Source organism: Podarcis liolepis (genome assembly GCF_965112155.1).
Source record: "Podarcis liolepis genome assembly, chromosome: 3".
In the NCBI taxonomy this organism is placed as follows: domain Eukaryota; kingdom Metazoa; phylum Chordata; class Lepidosauria; order Squamata; family Lacertidae; genus Podarcis; species Podarcis liolepis.
In genome coordinates, this window is record NC_139557.1 from 67,956,320 (window position 1) to 67,970,808 (window position 14,489).

General features: G+C 42.7%; 2 protein-coding genes across 4 annotated transcripts in view; one reads left to right on the forward strand and one right to left on the reverse strand.

The window, feature by feature from the left end:
• Window positions 1–234: 234 nt before the first annotated feature.
• Window positions 235–14,489, forward strand: part of ESR1 (estrogen receptor 1) — a 205,528-nt gene continuing 191,273 nt past the window's right edge. For 2 of the 3 annotated variants that reach the window (XM_083496475.1, XM_083496469.1), the window contains exon 1: window positions 235–1,250. Coding sequence is in view for 2 of the 3 variants with exons in the window: in XM_083496469.1 (XP_083352595.1) it covers window positions 1,236–1,250 (15 nt within the window). In the remaining variant the exon portion in view is untranslated. The remainder of the gene's footprint in view (window positions 1,251–14,489) is intronic. The other variant, XM_083496473.1, reaches the window with a different exon arrangement.
• Window positions 3,107–4,882, reverse strand: LOC310702427 (uncharacterized protein; the record flags this gene model as incomplete). Its single annotated transcript, XM_083493904.1, has 2 exons — window positions 3,107–3,592; window positions 4,078–4,882. The coding sequence occupies 2 exons, from the start codon at window positions 4,880–4,882 to the stop codon at window positions 3,132–3,134; spliced, it is 1,266 nt and encodes a 421-aa protein (XP_083350030.1). The 3' UTR covers window positions 3,107–3,131.

Consider the following 14,489-nt stretch of genomic DNA (forward strand, 5'->3'; position numbering starts at 1 on the left):
GCCTTGAATGAGTAGTTGGGTGTCTAAACATTAGAATAGAGACCACTAAAGTTGCAGGCAGCTGAAGACTGTATGGATCACACACTGAAATAACTGGAAGCCAACGCAAATGGAAGTTGAAGAAAAGAATAAGCTAGTTCTGCATCAGACATGAAACAAATGTAATTGTAGCAAATGAGTAAGAAATTAAGTGAAACTTTATTAAATAAACACTTGGAATTAATAACTAAACAACAAAAAAGAGTTCACACCTAGATGTCACTGTGCTATATGGACAAATGATCTGGCTCAATTTAAGATAGGAGCCCTATTCCAGCAATCTTGCCCTAAGAGACAACAAGGGGGCTATAGGGGTATACGTTTAGCCAAGCCCACAAAGGCTGCGTGATAACCCTTGGCTCCTAGCATGATCCAAGTGAACTTCTGAAGGAGGAAGTACACTGGTTTCATAGGCTCAATATTGGTATCAGTGTTCTGGATTGGTATAAAGCAGTTTGCAGGTGTTCAATCCTGGCCTGGGAGGATTGTGGATATTACTGGGCTTCACAGATTACAAGCTTTAAAGTGTGCACCTTAAAAAGTGAAGTGAATGTAACACGTTGCTGCTTGAAAGGAGGGACATTCTCCTGTAGGAGGAAGGGGGGAAGAGGCTGTTTGGGTTGCCTCTGCCCATCTCCCCACTGGCAGGCAGTAAAATCTTTTTATAGAATACACGTGAGGCTAAGACAAGCCCATTTCCAGTTCCAGTTCCTAACAGCCCCACCGCAGGTGGCTTTGCCGGCTGCTCTAGGCAAAAGAGAAAAGGCGGGAACGCCATTTTGGAATGGACTTTCTTCTTCCTTTGTCTCTCTTCCTGGCTCCTCTTTCTGCTCCCTTCCGCAACTCCTGCCAGGTTTCCACTCTCTCCTTCCCCTTCTCCGGGCGTCCATTTCATGGCCTTCCCACCCCACCTCACCCCGTGCCTACAGTCTTGGGAGGCCTTCTGTGTGGGGTGGGGTGGGCAGCCTCGGGAAAGGGCTTCAGTGCAGCGGAAGGGGCTTTTATCAGAGCCGTTTGAGAGATGGATCTCTCTGCAGTCTTCCTGAATCCAGCAGCAGCAGCGAGTCCCCCAGCCACGGAGGTTGTGAGGGACCAGCGACTCCTGTTTGCCTGGCCTGGCGCAGGCTCTGGGCCTACCTGCAGGCCCCAGGCCCACTCCACTTGCCACAGGCCTATCAGGGCTCCCTCAGCTGGAGATGGAACTTATCACGGTAAGTACCAATGTTTGCTTCTCCTGGCAAGATTTGGTTGCGTCTCCCTGTCAAGAATACTTGAATTTGTCGGCACAAGTTGTATGAAATGACTTTGGAGCAAGGGGGATCCAAATGGTGACTTTCAGTCAGCCACAGGCAACGCGGTTAATGGTTAGGGGAGATGGGTGCTGTAGTCCACAGCATCTCAATGCCATGTGAATCAGAGAGTAGATGGGCCAACAAGTATCTCCAGGGGACTTAAGCAAGCAATATTATTGCTGTTGTTAAATTTATTAGTTGCTTTGGGGGGGGCACAGACAACTTAAAGCAAATACTACAGGAGGAGACCAAAAAAATCAATATAAACAAATCATATGTAGTCTATGGTAAAGCAGTAAAAGTGTGGACTCGCTAAACTCAAACGAATGTATTAACGTCAATGCAAAATATTGAAGGGGTAACCTTACTTTCAAAGAGATCTGGCTTTAAGCCGCTCTAGATTTAGAACCTCAAAGGATAGCTGTTTTTCACCCAGAAGGTACTAGGTATGGGAGGAGTCCTAATTGCTGGTAATTAACAGGCAGCCACTGCAAATCCTATACAGAAGTCATATTTTTTCTTATGCAAAACATTAATTATTGGGTTTTATCAGCACAAACAATGTTCAGCAAAGGCTTTCAAACTGCAGAAAACAAACAGCAGGCAAAAGAAAAAATGTCAGATTTCGTTGTCAGCTTTAAAGGTCACTGGATGATTCATAGGACAAGGGAAGACCACTGCTGCATATTGCCTTTCAAAAAATGTCAGGCATACATATCTCCAAACTATTTGCCTTTCACAGTTGACCAAGGGGGAGTAGTCAGGTCCCAAGAAACCAATTACCAATGATGGACCTGGACAGCAGTTCCATTCTTCACACCCACAATGCAGTGATGTCTTTTTTGATGAAGGGCTTCTGGATGGAAAGTAGCAAAAGAATTACCGTATCTCGCCTGCTTCATGGTAGAATGGTAGCATTCAACCATGCTACCATCTCTACAGTGTGAGCAAGGACAGAGCAGGGACTACTATATGCTGCTATCTGGTAACTTTGCAGGCACTGTGTGGTAGAATGTCATGGGCAGTGATGGATTCCTAAGGCACCATGACTGAATCAGCCTTTTGGCCCTTGGCCTATTTGGATATGAGAGAAAATGTAGGGTATTCATGGCAAATTTTCCAAGGGTCTAACAGCATGTTCTTGCTAAAAAATGTCTACCCAAAAATAAGTCCCTGTGAATCAAAGCACATGTATCTCACAGAGATATCTTTTCTTAATAGGACCTGAACCAAAGTTGTTGTTGTTGTTTAGTCGTTTAGTCGTGTCTGACTCTTCGTGACCCCATGGACCAGAGCACGCCAGGCACTCCTGTCTTCCACCGCCTCCCGCAGTCTGGTCAGACTCATGTTTGTAGCTTCGAGAACACTGTCTAACCATCTCATCCTCTGTCATCCCCTTCTCCTTGTGCCCTCCATCTTTCCCAACATCAGGGTCTTTTCCAGAGAGTCTTCTCTTCTCATGAGGTGGCCAAAGTATTGGATCCTCAGCTTCACGATCTGTCCTTCCAGTGAGCACTCAGGGCTAATTTCCTTAAGAATGGATGCGTTTGATCTTCTTGCAGTCCATGGGATTCTCAAGAGTCTCCTCCAGCACCATAATTCAAAAGCATCAATTCTTCGGCGACCAGCCTTCTTTATGGTCCAGCTCTCACTTCCATACATCACAACTGGGAAAACCATAGCTTTAACTATACGGACCTTTGTTGGCAAGGTGATGTCTCTGCTTTTTAAGATGCGCTCCATAATCCAGCGCATGTTTGCAATTTGGTCTCTGGTTCCTCTGCCCCTTCGAAATCCAGCTTACACTTCTGGGAGTTCTCGGTCCACATACTGCTTAAGCCTGCCTTGTAGAATTTTAAGCATAACCTTGCTAGTGTGTGAAATGAATGCAATTGTGCGGTAGTTGGAGCATTCTTTGGCACTGCCCTTCTTTGGGATTGGGATGTAGACTGATCTCCAATCCTCTGGCCACTGCTGAGTTTTCCAAATTTGCTTGTACATTGAGTGTAGCACCTTAACAGCATCATCGTTTAAAAATTTTAATAGTTCAGCTGGAATATCATCACTTCCACTGGCCTTGTTATTAGCAGTGCTTTCTAAGGCCCATTTGACTTCACTCTCCAGGATGTCTGGCTCAAGGTCAGCAACCACACTATCTGGGGTGTACAAGACATCCATATCTTTCTGGTATAATTCCTCTGTGTATTCTTGCCACCTCTTCTTGATGTCTTCTGCTTCTGTTAGGTCCTTACCACTTTTGTCTTTTATTATGGCAGTGTTTCCCAACCGGTGTTCCGCGGCACACGAGTGTGCCGTGAGACATCGGCTGGTGTGCCGCGAGATGCCTGGAGGGAGGCGGGCGGCGCGGGGCGGCGGCGGCGAGGAGAGGCCGCGCCTCCTGCTGCTGCCTGGCGCTCCTCCTCGCAGCCGGCAGCGCTGCCTGGGCGCCTCCGCGCGACTCTGCCTCGCTGGGTTTGGTCTCCCAGCAGAGACGGGTCACACGCGCACCTCCCTCCCTCCCTCAGCCTGCGCGGAGGGAGAGCCAGAGAGAGGCATCGCTCCTGCGCTCCGAGGCGGATTGAGCGCAGCTGAGAGGAGCTGCCGAGGGAAAAAACTTTCACTTTTGTGCGTCCCTCCCGGCGTGACGCTGCGCGCTGACGTCACGGGGCGGGGCTTTAATGGTGGTGTGCCGCGAGATTTTTTTTCAGTAAACAGGTGTGCCGTTGCCCAAAAACGTTTGGGAAACACTGTATTATGGTAATCTTTGTACGAAATGTTCCTTTCATATCTCCAATTTTCTTGAACAGATCTCTGGTTTTTCCCATTCTATTGTTTTCTTCTATTTCTTTGCATTGCTCGTTTAAGAAGGCCTTCTTGTCTCTCCTTGCTATTTTTTGGAAATCTGCATTCAATTTCCTATATCTTTCACTATCTCCCTCGCATTTTGCTTGCCTTCTCTCCCCCGCTATTTGTAAGGCCTCGTTGGACAGCCACTTTGCTTTCTTGCATTTCCTTTTCATTGGGATGGTTTTAGTTGCTGCCTCCTGTATAATGTTACGAGCCTCCATCCATAGTTCTTCAGGCACTCTGTCCACCAAATCTAAATCCTTAAACCTGTTCCTCACTTCCACTGTGTATTCATAAGGGATTTGACTTAGATTGTATCTTACCGGCCCAGTGGTTTTTCCTACTTTCTTCAGTTTAAGCTTGAATTTTGCTATAAGAAGCTGATGATCTGAGCCACAGTCCGCTCCAGGTCTTGTTTTTGCTGACTGTATAGAGCTTCTCCATCTTTGGCTGCAGAGAATATAATCAATCTGATTTCGATGCTGCCCATCTGGTGATGTCCATGTGTAGAGTCGTCTCTTGTGTTGTTGGAAAAGAGTGTTTGTGATGACCAGCTTGTTCTCTTGGCAGAACTCTATTAGCCTTTGCCCTTCTTCGTTTTGATCTCCAAGGCCAAACTTGCCAGTTGTTCCTTTTATCTCTTGACTCCCTACTTTAGCATTCCAATCCCCTATAATGAGAAGAACATCCTTCTTTGGTGTCATTTCTATAACGTGTTGCAAGTCTTCATAGAATTGGTCAATTTCAGTTTCTTCAGCACCAGTGGTTGGTGCATAAACTTGGATTACTGTGATGTTAAGAGGTCTGCTTTGAATTCGTATCGAGATCATGCTATCATTTTTGAGATTGCATCCCAATACAGCTTTTGCCACTCTTTTGTTGACTATGAGGGCCACTCCATTTCTTTTACGTGATTCTTGCCCACAGTAGTAGATATGATAGTCATCCGAACTGAATTCGCCCATTCCCGTCCATTTTAGTTCACTGATGCCCAGAATGTCAATATTTATTCTTGCCATCTCATTTTTGACCACATCCAACTTACCAAGGTACATGGTTCTTACATTCCAGGTTCCTATGCAATATTTTTCTTTACAGCATTGGACTTTCCTTTCACTTCCAGGCATATCCACAACTGAGTGTCCTTTCGGCTTTGGCCCAGCCGCTTCATCAGCTCTAAATCTACTTGTACTTGTCCTCAGTAGCATGTTGGACGCCTTCCGACCTGAGGGGCTCATCTTCCAGCGTCATAACTTTTATATGCCTGTTGCCTTTGTCCATGGAGCAGGGATACTGGAGTGGCTTGCCGGTTCCTGCTCCAGGTGGATCACGTTTGGTCAAAACTCTCCACTATGACCTGTCCATCTTGGGTGGCCCTGCATGGCATAGCTCATAGCTTCTCTGAGTTATTCAGGCCCCTTCGCCATGGCAAGGCAGTGATCCATGAAGAGGCTGGATCATAGTACTGTACTCAATAACCGTTACATCTTCTATCACCTTATTGTCTATAAGGAGGGGGGAAATGCAGCCACTGATGTTCCAGGTTGAAGGATTCATGATTCTGCCTTTGTTTAGTTAAAAAAGGACAATATATGAAGAATATGGGTAGATTTAAATTTCAGAAGTAATTCTTTATAAATTGTGCATGCCCCATGTGCTTTACCCAAGCGACAGAGGTTATTTTGAGTTTGCCCAGTGAACTTGCTTTACTGCTCCCATGTGAAATTCTTGCTAAATTAATTTTATTTCAGTCCATTTGGAAATATATTTGAATATTCAACATTTTAGGGAACAATGATGATGACAGAAGAGTCTGTCTATCTGTTTATCTATCTATCTAGTGTGTGTGTGTGTGTGTGTGTGTGTGTGTGTGTGTAGGAGAATCTAGACACACACAAATACACTGTGTGTCTGAGACTACCTATATGTTTAATTCAATTCCACTGACTTTTCTAGAAGTACAAACAGCACACAAGGTATAATTATATATGGATCAGTTAATTTCCACGGAGTTAATGTAGCATGAAATGCATTATTCATGGCTGATACAATTCCAGCAAAGGATATAGATTGTATCTTTTGTAAGTGATTATAGGGATATTTCAATTTATGTCCTGCCCTGTAGGTGTGGGTAAGAAATTGAACATACAGTGCTTTACTTTCTTTCTGTCTCCACCACCAATGGCTATGGGTGAGAGCTGGGTAAAGGGTGGAGCATGGGAACAGATGGGAAATAGGAAACTCTGAAAGGGTGGCAGGTATAAGAGTGGGGCAAAGGGCTTTTCTTCACCATTTGTACCCCATTTCTTTCACTCCACCCTGTATGTTTGTGCAGCTCCCACTTGCTGATCTGTACTTCCGTTTCTCTGAACTGTGTCCAGTGTCTTTGAAATAAAATATTCCTAGTCAGCTTTGCAAAATGGTATGACTTGAATCTAAACTGCTCTTCCATAAGTGGCAGGCATTTCTCAAATTCAGTTGATTCTGCCTCCAACTGCAGGCCCCACAACAACATTGCATGCCACTCCAGGTATGGCTTTTTTGGAGTGGAAGACAAGTAACTATTGGCTGTAGTGAGAAGGGGTGGGCAGGAAAGCACAAGACTTCCATTTGCACTTCTTTGGATTCTTCTGTATAAGCCTTAAAGGCTTTGGAATGACTTTGCTGACAGAGTAAAAGCAAAGCTAATTATCTCTAGAGCACTTCAGAATCTAATTTTTCAGAAGTACCAGCTTGGGATTTTTAATTTTAAACCTATGATTTATGAGCTGGTGGCTGTTACACTGAAGTGCTTATACTTGATTAAAAGTGTCTTTATCGAAAATGATCAATCTGTTTCTTATGCACTTCAAAAAGAATTTCTCCCAAATGGCATTATATTCATTCTAGTTTATCTAAAAAAGGCTTTCCCTACCTTGGGATCCCAGATATTATTGGGCTACAGCTCCCATCATCCCTGACCATTGGCCACGGTTGCTAGGGGTGATAGTAGTCAAGGTGCGTGTGTTTCATATGCATCCTTTGTAATGCTGTAATGTATTTATGTTTCTGTTTTTAAATGTGTTGTAAGACCTTTGGGCAACATGCAACTAATAAGTCAAATAAATAAATTATCCAACAATATATCGGGACCCCAGGCTGATCTTTCCTGTTTTAGAGATTGGAAGAATGAGAAATTTAATTCTTTTCAGAGGGGCATACAAACCATTGTTCTATATAGCCCAGAACTTGTTCCAGTGTATGAACTGAAAGCGCATTAGGCCCCCACCTTGCTTGAAGTTAAACAATACTTACAAGGACATTAATAAACTACCAATCCGTAAAAATAAATATATATAAAAAGGCAGTCTACACCAAAATACAATCAAATCAGTACATCAAAATTGTGGGTGCCTGCCGGACATCTGTAGGAACAGTGTTCCAAAATGCAGATGCCGCTGCACTGAAACTTTGGTTTGAATGCAAGCGAAATGACTGCAAGGCAGCTGCAGGACAGTCAGGATGATGATTGCAGCAATCTGGTTGGTGTGTAAGGGTCTTTCAGGTGACCTGGTCCTAGGCCAGCTAGGAGGTTGTTGCTGTTGTTACTGTTATTTTTTTGTAGCTTTATTTTGTATCCTATGATTTTTGAGGAGACTGTTCAATTTGGTTGTGTAGCTTTTGATGTTTTGTTTATTGTTTATGACTACTTTTGTTATGTTTGTTATATATATTTGTAAGCCACCTTGAGCATGATTGATTGATTCACAGCCTTTAAGAAGCCCTTTGAAGTTTTAAAAAAACTTTTACAGCACTCAGATCATCTGTACTTAATTTGTTATTAATGAACTATCTTTTTTCTTTCTTCTTCTTTGGCAATCACTTTTAGCTAAGTAAGATGGTCTTCCATGAATATGCTCTTAACAGTGAGTCCGTAAGTGACTGGAGGCCAATTCTAGATCCACACATCCTTCCATAGTGGGGACGTAGGTTTCTGGGAGGGAGTTGATCACGGTGAGGGTTTGCCAAACGTGCCTTCTTCTTAGCTTGTTTCTTCCTTTTGTCCTGAGTTTGTGCTTTTCAAAGTTCATGATGCCTTTGGTAGAGGCTATTCTCCAATTGGAGTGCTCGCAGGCCAGTGATTCCCAGCTGTTGGTGTTTACATTTTATTTTTAAAGATTTGCCTTGAGAGTGTCTTTAGACCGCTTTTGCTGTCCACTGGCATTGCACTTTGTTGTTGTTTAGTTGTTTAGTCGTGTCCGACTCTTCGTGACCCCATGGACCAGAGCACACAAGGCACTCCTGTCTTCCACCGCCTCCCGCAGTTTGGTCAGGCTCATGTTTGTAGCTTCGAGAACACTGTCCAGCCATCTCGTCCTCTACCGTCCCCTTCTCCTTGTGCCCTCAATCTTTCCCTACATCAGGGTCTTTTCCTGGGAGGTGGCCAAAGTATTGGAGCCTCAGCTTCAGGATCTGTCCTTCCAGTGAGCACTCAGGGCTGATTTCCTTTAGTATGGATAGGTTTGATCTTCTTGCAGTCCATGGGACTCTCAAGAGTCTCCTCCAGCACCATAATTCAAAAGCATCAATTCTTCGGCGATCAGCCTTCTTGATGGTCCAGCTCTCACTTCCATACATCACTACTAGGAAAACCATGGCTTTTGCTATACGGACCTTTGTTGGCAAGGTGATGTCTCTGCTTTTTAAGATGCTGTCTAGGTTTGCCATCGCCTTTCTCCCAAGGAGCAGGCGTCTTTTAATTTCGTGACTGCTGTCACCATCTGCAGTGATCATGGAGCCCCAAAAAGTAAAATCTCTCACTGCCTCCAATTCTTCCCCTTCTATTTGCCAGGAGGTGATGGGACCAGTGGCCATGATCTTCTTTTTTTGATGTTGAGTTTCAGACCGTATTTTGTGCTCTCCTCTTTCACCCTCATTAAAAGGTTCTTTAATTCCTCCTCACTTTCTGCCTTCAAGGTTGTGTCATCTGCATATCTGAGGTTGTTGATATTTCTTCCGGCGATCTTAATTCCGGCTTGGGATTCATCCAGTCCAGCCTTTTGCATGATGAATTCTGCATATAAGTTAAATAAGCAGGGAGACAATATACAGCCTTGCCGTACTCCTTTCCCAATTTTGAACCAATCAGTTGTTCCATATCCATTTCTAACTGTAGCTTCTTGTCCCACATAGAGATTTCTCGGGAGACAGATGAGGTGATCAGGCATTCCCATTTCTTTAAGAACTTGCCATAGTTTGCTGTGGTCGACACAGTCAAAGGCTTTTGCCTAGTCAATGAAGCAGAAGTAGATGTCTTTCTGGAACTCTCTAGCTTTCTCCTTCGAAATCCAGCTTGCACTTCTGGGAGTTCTCGGTCCACATATTGCTTAAGCCTGCTTTGTAGAATTTTAAGCATAACCTTGCTAGCGTGTGAAATGAGTGCAATTGTGTGGTAGTTGGAGCATTCTTTGGCACTGCCCTTCTTTGGGATTGGGATGTAGACTGATCTTCTCCAATCCTCTGGCCACTGCTGAGTTTTCCAAATTTGCTGGCATATTGAGTGTAGCACCTTGACAGCATCATCGTTTAAAATTTTAAATAGTTCAGCTGGAATGTCATCACTTCCACTGGCCTTGTTATTAGCAGTGCTTTCTAAGGCCCATTTGACTTCACTCTCCAGGATGTCTGGCTCAAGGTCAGGAACCACACTACCTGGGGTATACAAGACATCCATTTCTTTCTGGTATAATTCCTCTGTGTATTCTTGCCACCTCTTCTTGATGTCTTCTGCTTCTGTTAGGTCCTTTCCACTTTTGTACTTGTACTTGTCCTCCGCTCTTCCTCAGTAGCATGTTGGACGCCTTCCGACCTGAGGGGCTCATCTTCCAGCGTCATAACTTTTATATGCTTGTTGCCTTTGTCCATGGAGTTTTCTTGGCAGGGATACTGGAGTGGCTTGCTGGTTCCTGCTCCAGGTGGATCACGTTTGGTCAAAACTCTCCACTATGACCTGTCCATCTTGGGTGGCCCTGCACGGCATAGCTCATAACTTCTCTGAGTTATTCAAGCCCCTTCACCATGGCAAGGCAGTGATCCATGAAGTGGGGCATTGCACTTACCACTCTTAAATTGGGAATAGAGTAGTTGCTTTGGAAAATGACAATCAGGCATCTGAACAACATGACCAGTTGGTCATGTAATGAACTATATACTCTGTAAAATGTACAGCATTAAGACTAGACTGTTAAAACAGATAATGATTCTAAACCAGAGATCATTCTTTTTTGGGGGAATGATCTGCTACACTAACTAGTTGCTGGTACTGTACAAATAAAACAAATAGTTCAGATTGGGCCAACCTAATGCTTGGAGATCTCTGTGCCTGATTTTAAAACATCAGGTTGAGTCTGGTACAAGTGGCTCTGTAGGAGGTTTTCTTCAAAGGTTTGTGATATTTCTAAGAACAAATAGAGTTAGCACTCGTGTGTGTGTGTGTCTGATTTTAGCATCCTATTACTAAAAAAAATACCAGCTGTTAGAAATAAGTTATTTTATTTCCCCCCCTTTGCTCTTTAATATTGTATCTGTTAGATATGAAACTCTTAACAATGCAGAATAGCAACAGAATAGAAAAGGAAAGTGGGCTTTTCATTGAGATGCAGCAATATTTTGTCTATGTGTTTCCATGTTTTGAGTATAATACAGTTAATATATAGTAACATTTTTCATTTATATACAGTAGTATGTTACAAGAAACTAACATGAAAAATAAATGTGAGATTATGTAGCATTCTTACAGTTCTTACAACATTTTAAGTTGCAGTTGCATTTGATCCATTTGATCAGTCTTAAAGGGGGAATAGTTTATCTGGGTTTAGGAAATCATGATGTGTCAGTTGGAAATACTCAACATGCATATCTAATTCTCGTGGACACATCAGAAGTCACAGTGGAAAGTACTTGAATTATACTCTGAATTAACAATTTGGGTTTTTCTCTTGTAAATGTTTTAAGTAAGATACTTATTCTATCAGAATGCTTCTTTTATTGATTCAAATGGCTGGAATATAATGCAGATTTAGAAATGGATGCTAGGATAATAGCATGTTTTTATTCCTGGCTGTAGTCTGCTTTTGATGTTTGTAATTCTGTGAATTATTGTTGATTTTCTTAAGTTGAAAGTATAAGAGATCCAAGTATGATCAAAAGCTGATATGATAGAATACATATATAGGATTTGATGTACTAGTTACCTGGATATCTCAATGGAGGTGGTATGTCTGCTGATGTGTTGATGTACTTAAGGGTAACATGCCTCTTTGTACCAGGGCATTCTCTAAACAATAAAGCAGGCAAGAAGTTAAATCACTTCTTAATATTTTATTTGTCCATCTCAGAGGGGAGAAATGAGGCTGTATTGTCATATTGTGATAGTTACAATCATTGTCTCCGTGTCATTAAAAACAGTAATCATAACTTTTGCGTTTTGTATGCCATGTTTGAAAGAATAAGAAAACAAACAAGCATCACGAGTAGCAATGATAATTCCTAAAATATTGTCCATCCACTCCCCACTCCAGGGCAACAGAGTGCATATATTTTTCTTAAACAGAATGACATACCAGTGCTCTATCAGATGCCAATCAGATAAAGGTCAGCTATTGCACACCCAAATAAGCCAGAACATGAAGGGAATAAGTCATTTGGACACATCTGTGACTTAAAAAGAAAGGAATGTGGTAGGAAAATGCCTAACATCAGCTATAATGCCTAATACATTATATATTTAGTAAGTGTAAATTTGCATCAAACAGAATCAGGGACATTTGAGAGTTTTCTCACCACTGTTCCACCCCCCCCTTTTGTAAAAACAGGTAAAAGCAAAGGGACATAAAACAAAAAAGAGTTAGAGACTATCATAATGGCAGAACACAATCTTTTTCATTTCAATGGGTTTGTGTTGGATAATATTAATAATAAGAACAATCTATGGCAATTTAAACTTTGTGGAGGAGTGTTTTTGTTTGTTATTATAGTATTGTATATCAGATGAGGTATAGAAATTTAATTAATGATCATGTAATTGATGATGATGACCATGATAATAAAGTTGCAATCCCTACAAGCCTCTAGGGAGAAAATGAGATGTTGCCCCAGCAGGCCTTGGGTGGACTGTAAATATTTAACCAAATGCATTAAAGTTCTGCAATGTGACTGGCAAAAAAGCACATGGATATCAGCATCTCTGTCTTGATGAAGAAATATTTGATTATTTCTGGATATCTGTCTACATTTATTTCACAATTATTTGGGAAATGATATTTATGCAGATTGGCAATATCTTTCCTAATTATTTTATCATTACAAAATACTTTTATAAGCTTGTTTCAGCTGCAATGCTATGTCATGCACTTCTGTTGAGTACCCTTTTGCCTATTTAACTGGCAAAGATCTGATTTATGAAGAGAATAAACCTCTAGATCACAAACACTTCCCTTTTATATGTCTTATATCCCAGTTTTATGTTGGAGTATAAAAGAACTTTATTTTGCCACTTTAGCATGATTCATATGATCAGTTTTCTCACAGTATGATAATATTTATGGAATAACTTCATACTGGGATAATCGCAGAATCCAGATCGCAAGGATAGGTCTACAGTTCCTTTCTCATGCACCAGAAACCAGAATTCAGTTGCTCTTGCTGATGCCATGGTGGGCAGCAAGGTTAGTTCGTTGTAGCAAAAAAACCACCCACCACCAAAGAATCTCATGGATCAAGTTTCTAATGTTTACTGACACTGGATGATAATTGCTAAAATTCAAAATGCGTACATGAGTCAATGCAAATCAGATATGCAAATATCTGATTTATGCATATAAGACATGAGGACCAAATTAGGTGTACAAAAAGATAAAACGCAAACATACTTCAAAGCATACAAAAGTTGCAATACTTGTCTAAACATGAATGCTTTTAGCAGGTGCCGAAGAGTGCAGTGAAGACGCCTGCTTAATCTCAAGAGGCAGGGAGTTCCAAAGTGCATGTGCTGCCACACTAAATGATCACATTCTTACAAATGCAGATATTTTTCTGGTCCATTGGCTGTAATAAATTGAAGTGATGATTAGTTGAGAGACACAAGAGCCTGCCAGTTTGATTGGGGGAACAGGAGATGAGCTGTGGAAGCGGCTGCTTAACACTTTTTCTTTCTACTGTTCCTAGACTCCAACCACCCTCCTCTAGCTGCTGAAAATACCTTTCTCTTTTAAAGTGGTGACAATGTGTGCCTCCCGACACACAGTGATTCAGTCACATACCAGAATGTTAGGTTTGTGCATTTAAAGAGGATTAAGGCACACTCTATCATCCTAGACTAACAAGCGCAATGAACTCCCCCCCCCCCCCCGCCCCATTTGGAAAGCGATGAGGAAATACAATGAAAATGTGAGGCAGTTATACAACTAAAAGGAAGATCTGTCCAGATCAATCTTGCCCTAGATTACTTCAAAGTACATTATGCCACCCTGCAGCAAAAGGGGCGAGTGTCACGACCTCAGGGCCCAGCTGCAAACAAGATTCAGAGCTGGAGGCTATAGAGTCTTCAACAGAGGACTCAGACAAGGAGCCATGTTAGGTTCAGGGCTTGGAGCCTGGTGCTGGAGAACCACTGAGTCTACAGAGCATGAGGCTGACCATCAGGAACCCCCAGAAAAACCTCCCTTATAGCATCAAAGGCATGAGGCTCCCCAGCCACCTTCCCCTGAGAAATCAAAGGTCTCCCACAGTACGTCCAGCAGCCTTGGAAGTACACTAGGTGAGAAACTATAAATGGAGGAGTACCCATATTCAGGCCAGAAGACTGGCATTTTAAGAATCTGAAAATTATCCACAACAGAGTGGAGCCTCGAAGAGGTGGAGGTGGGAGGCTTAAAAAGCTTAGTCTGCACCCAACCTTTGCTGGGGTGAGTTGTTCACTCAGAGCAATCAAGGGTCCAACAATACCTGCCTTCTCTGTGGGATCTGGCATCAGACCACAACCTGACAGTGGGTAAGGATGGGCAATGGAAGACAGTGGTTGTGTCTTTGTGGGAAGGACCCATTTCAGTCTTTCCAATGCAACCAGAGGCATTAAGTTTACTCTTAGGTCTGCCCGGGTGCCCCTCTGCCCTCTCCTTCCCAGCCATCTCCTACTTGGCTGGGAGGGGAGCAGAGATGCCAGGATGCTTTCCTCCACCACAATCACAATGGGCACAAAGAGGAGAATCCTGTGTAATCAGGAGCTCATGTTCTTGTCCAGCTTCCCAGTTGGTGAGCACTTTAAGACTGCCA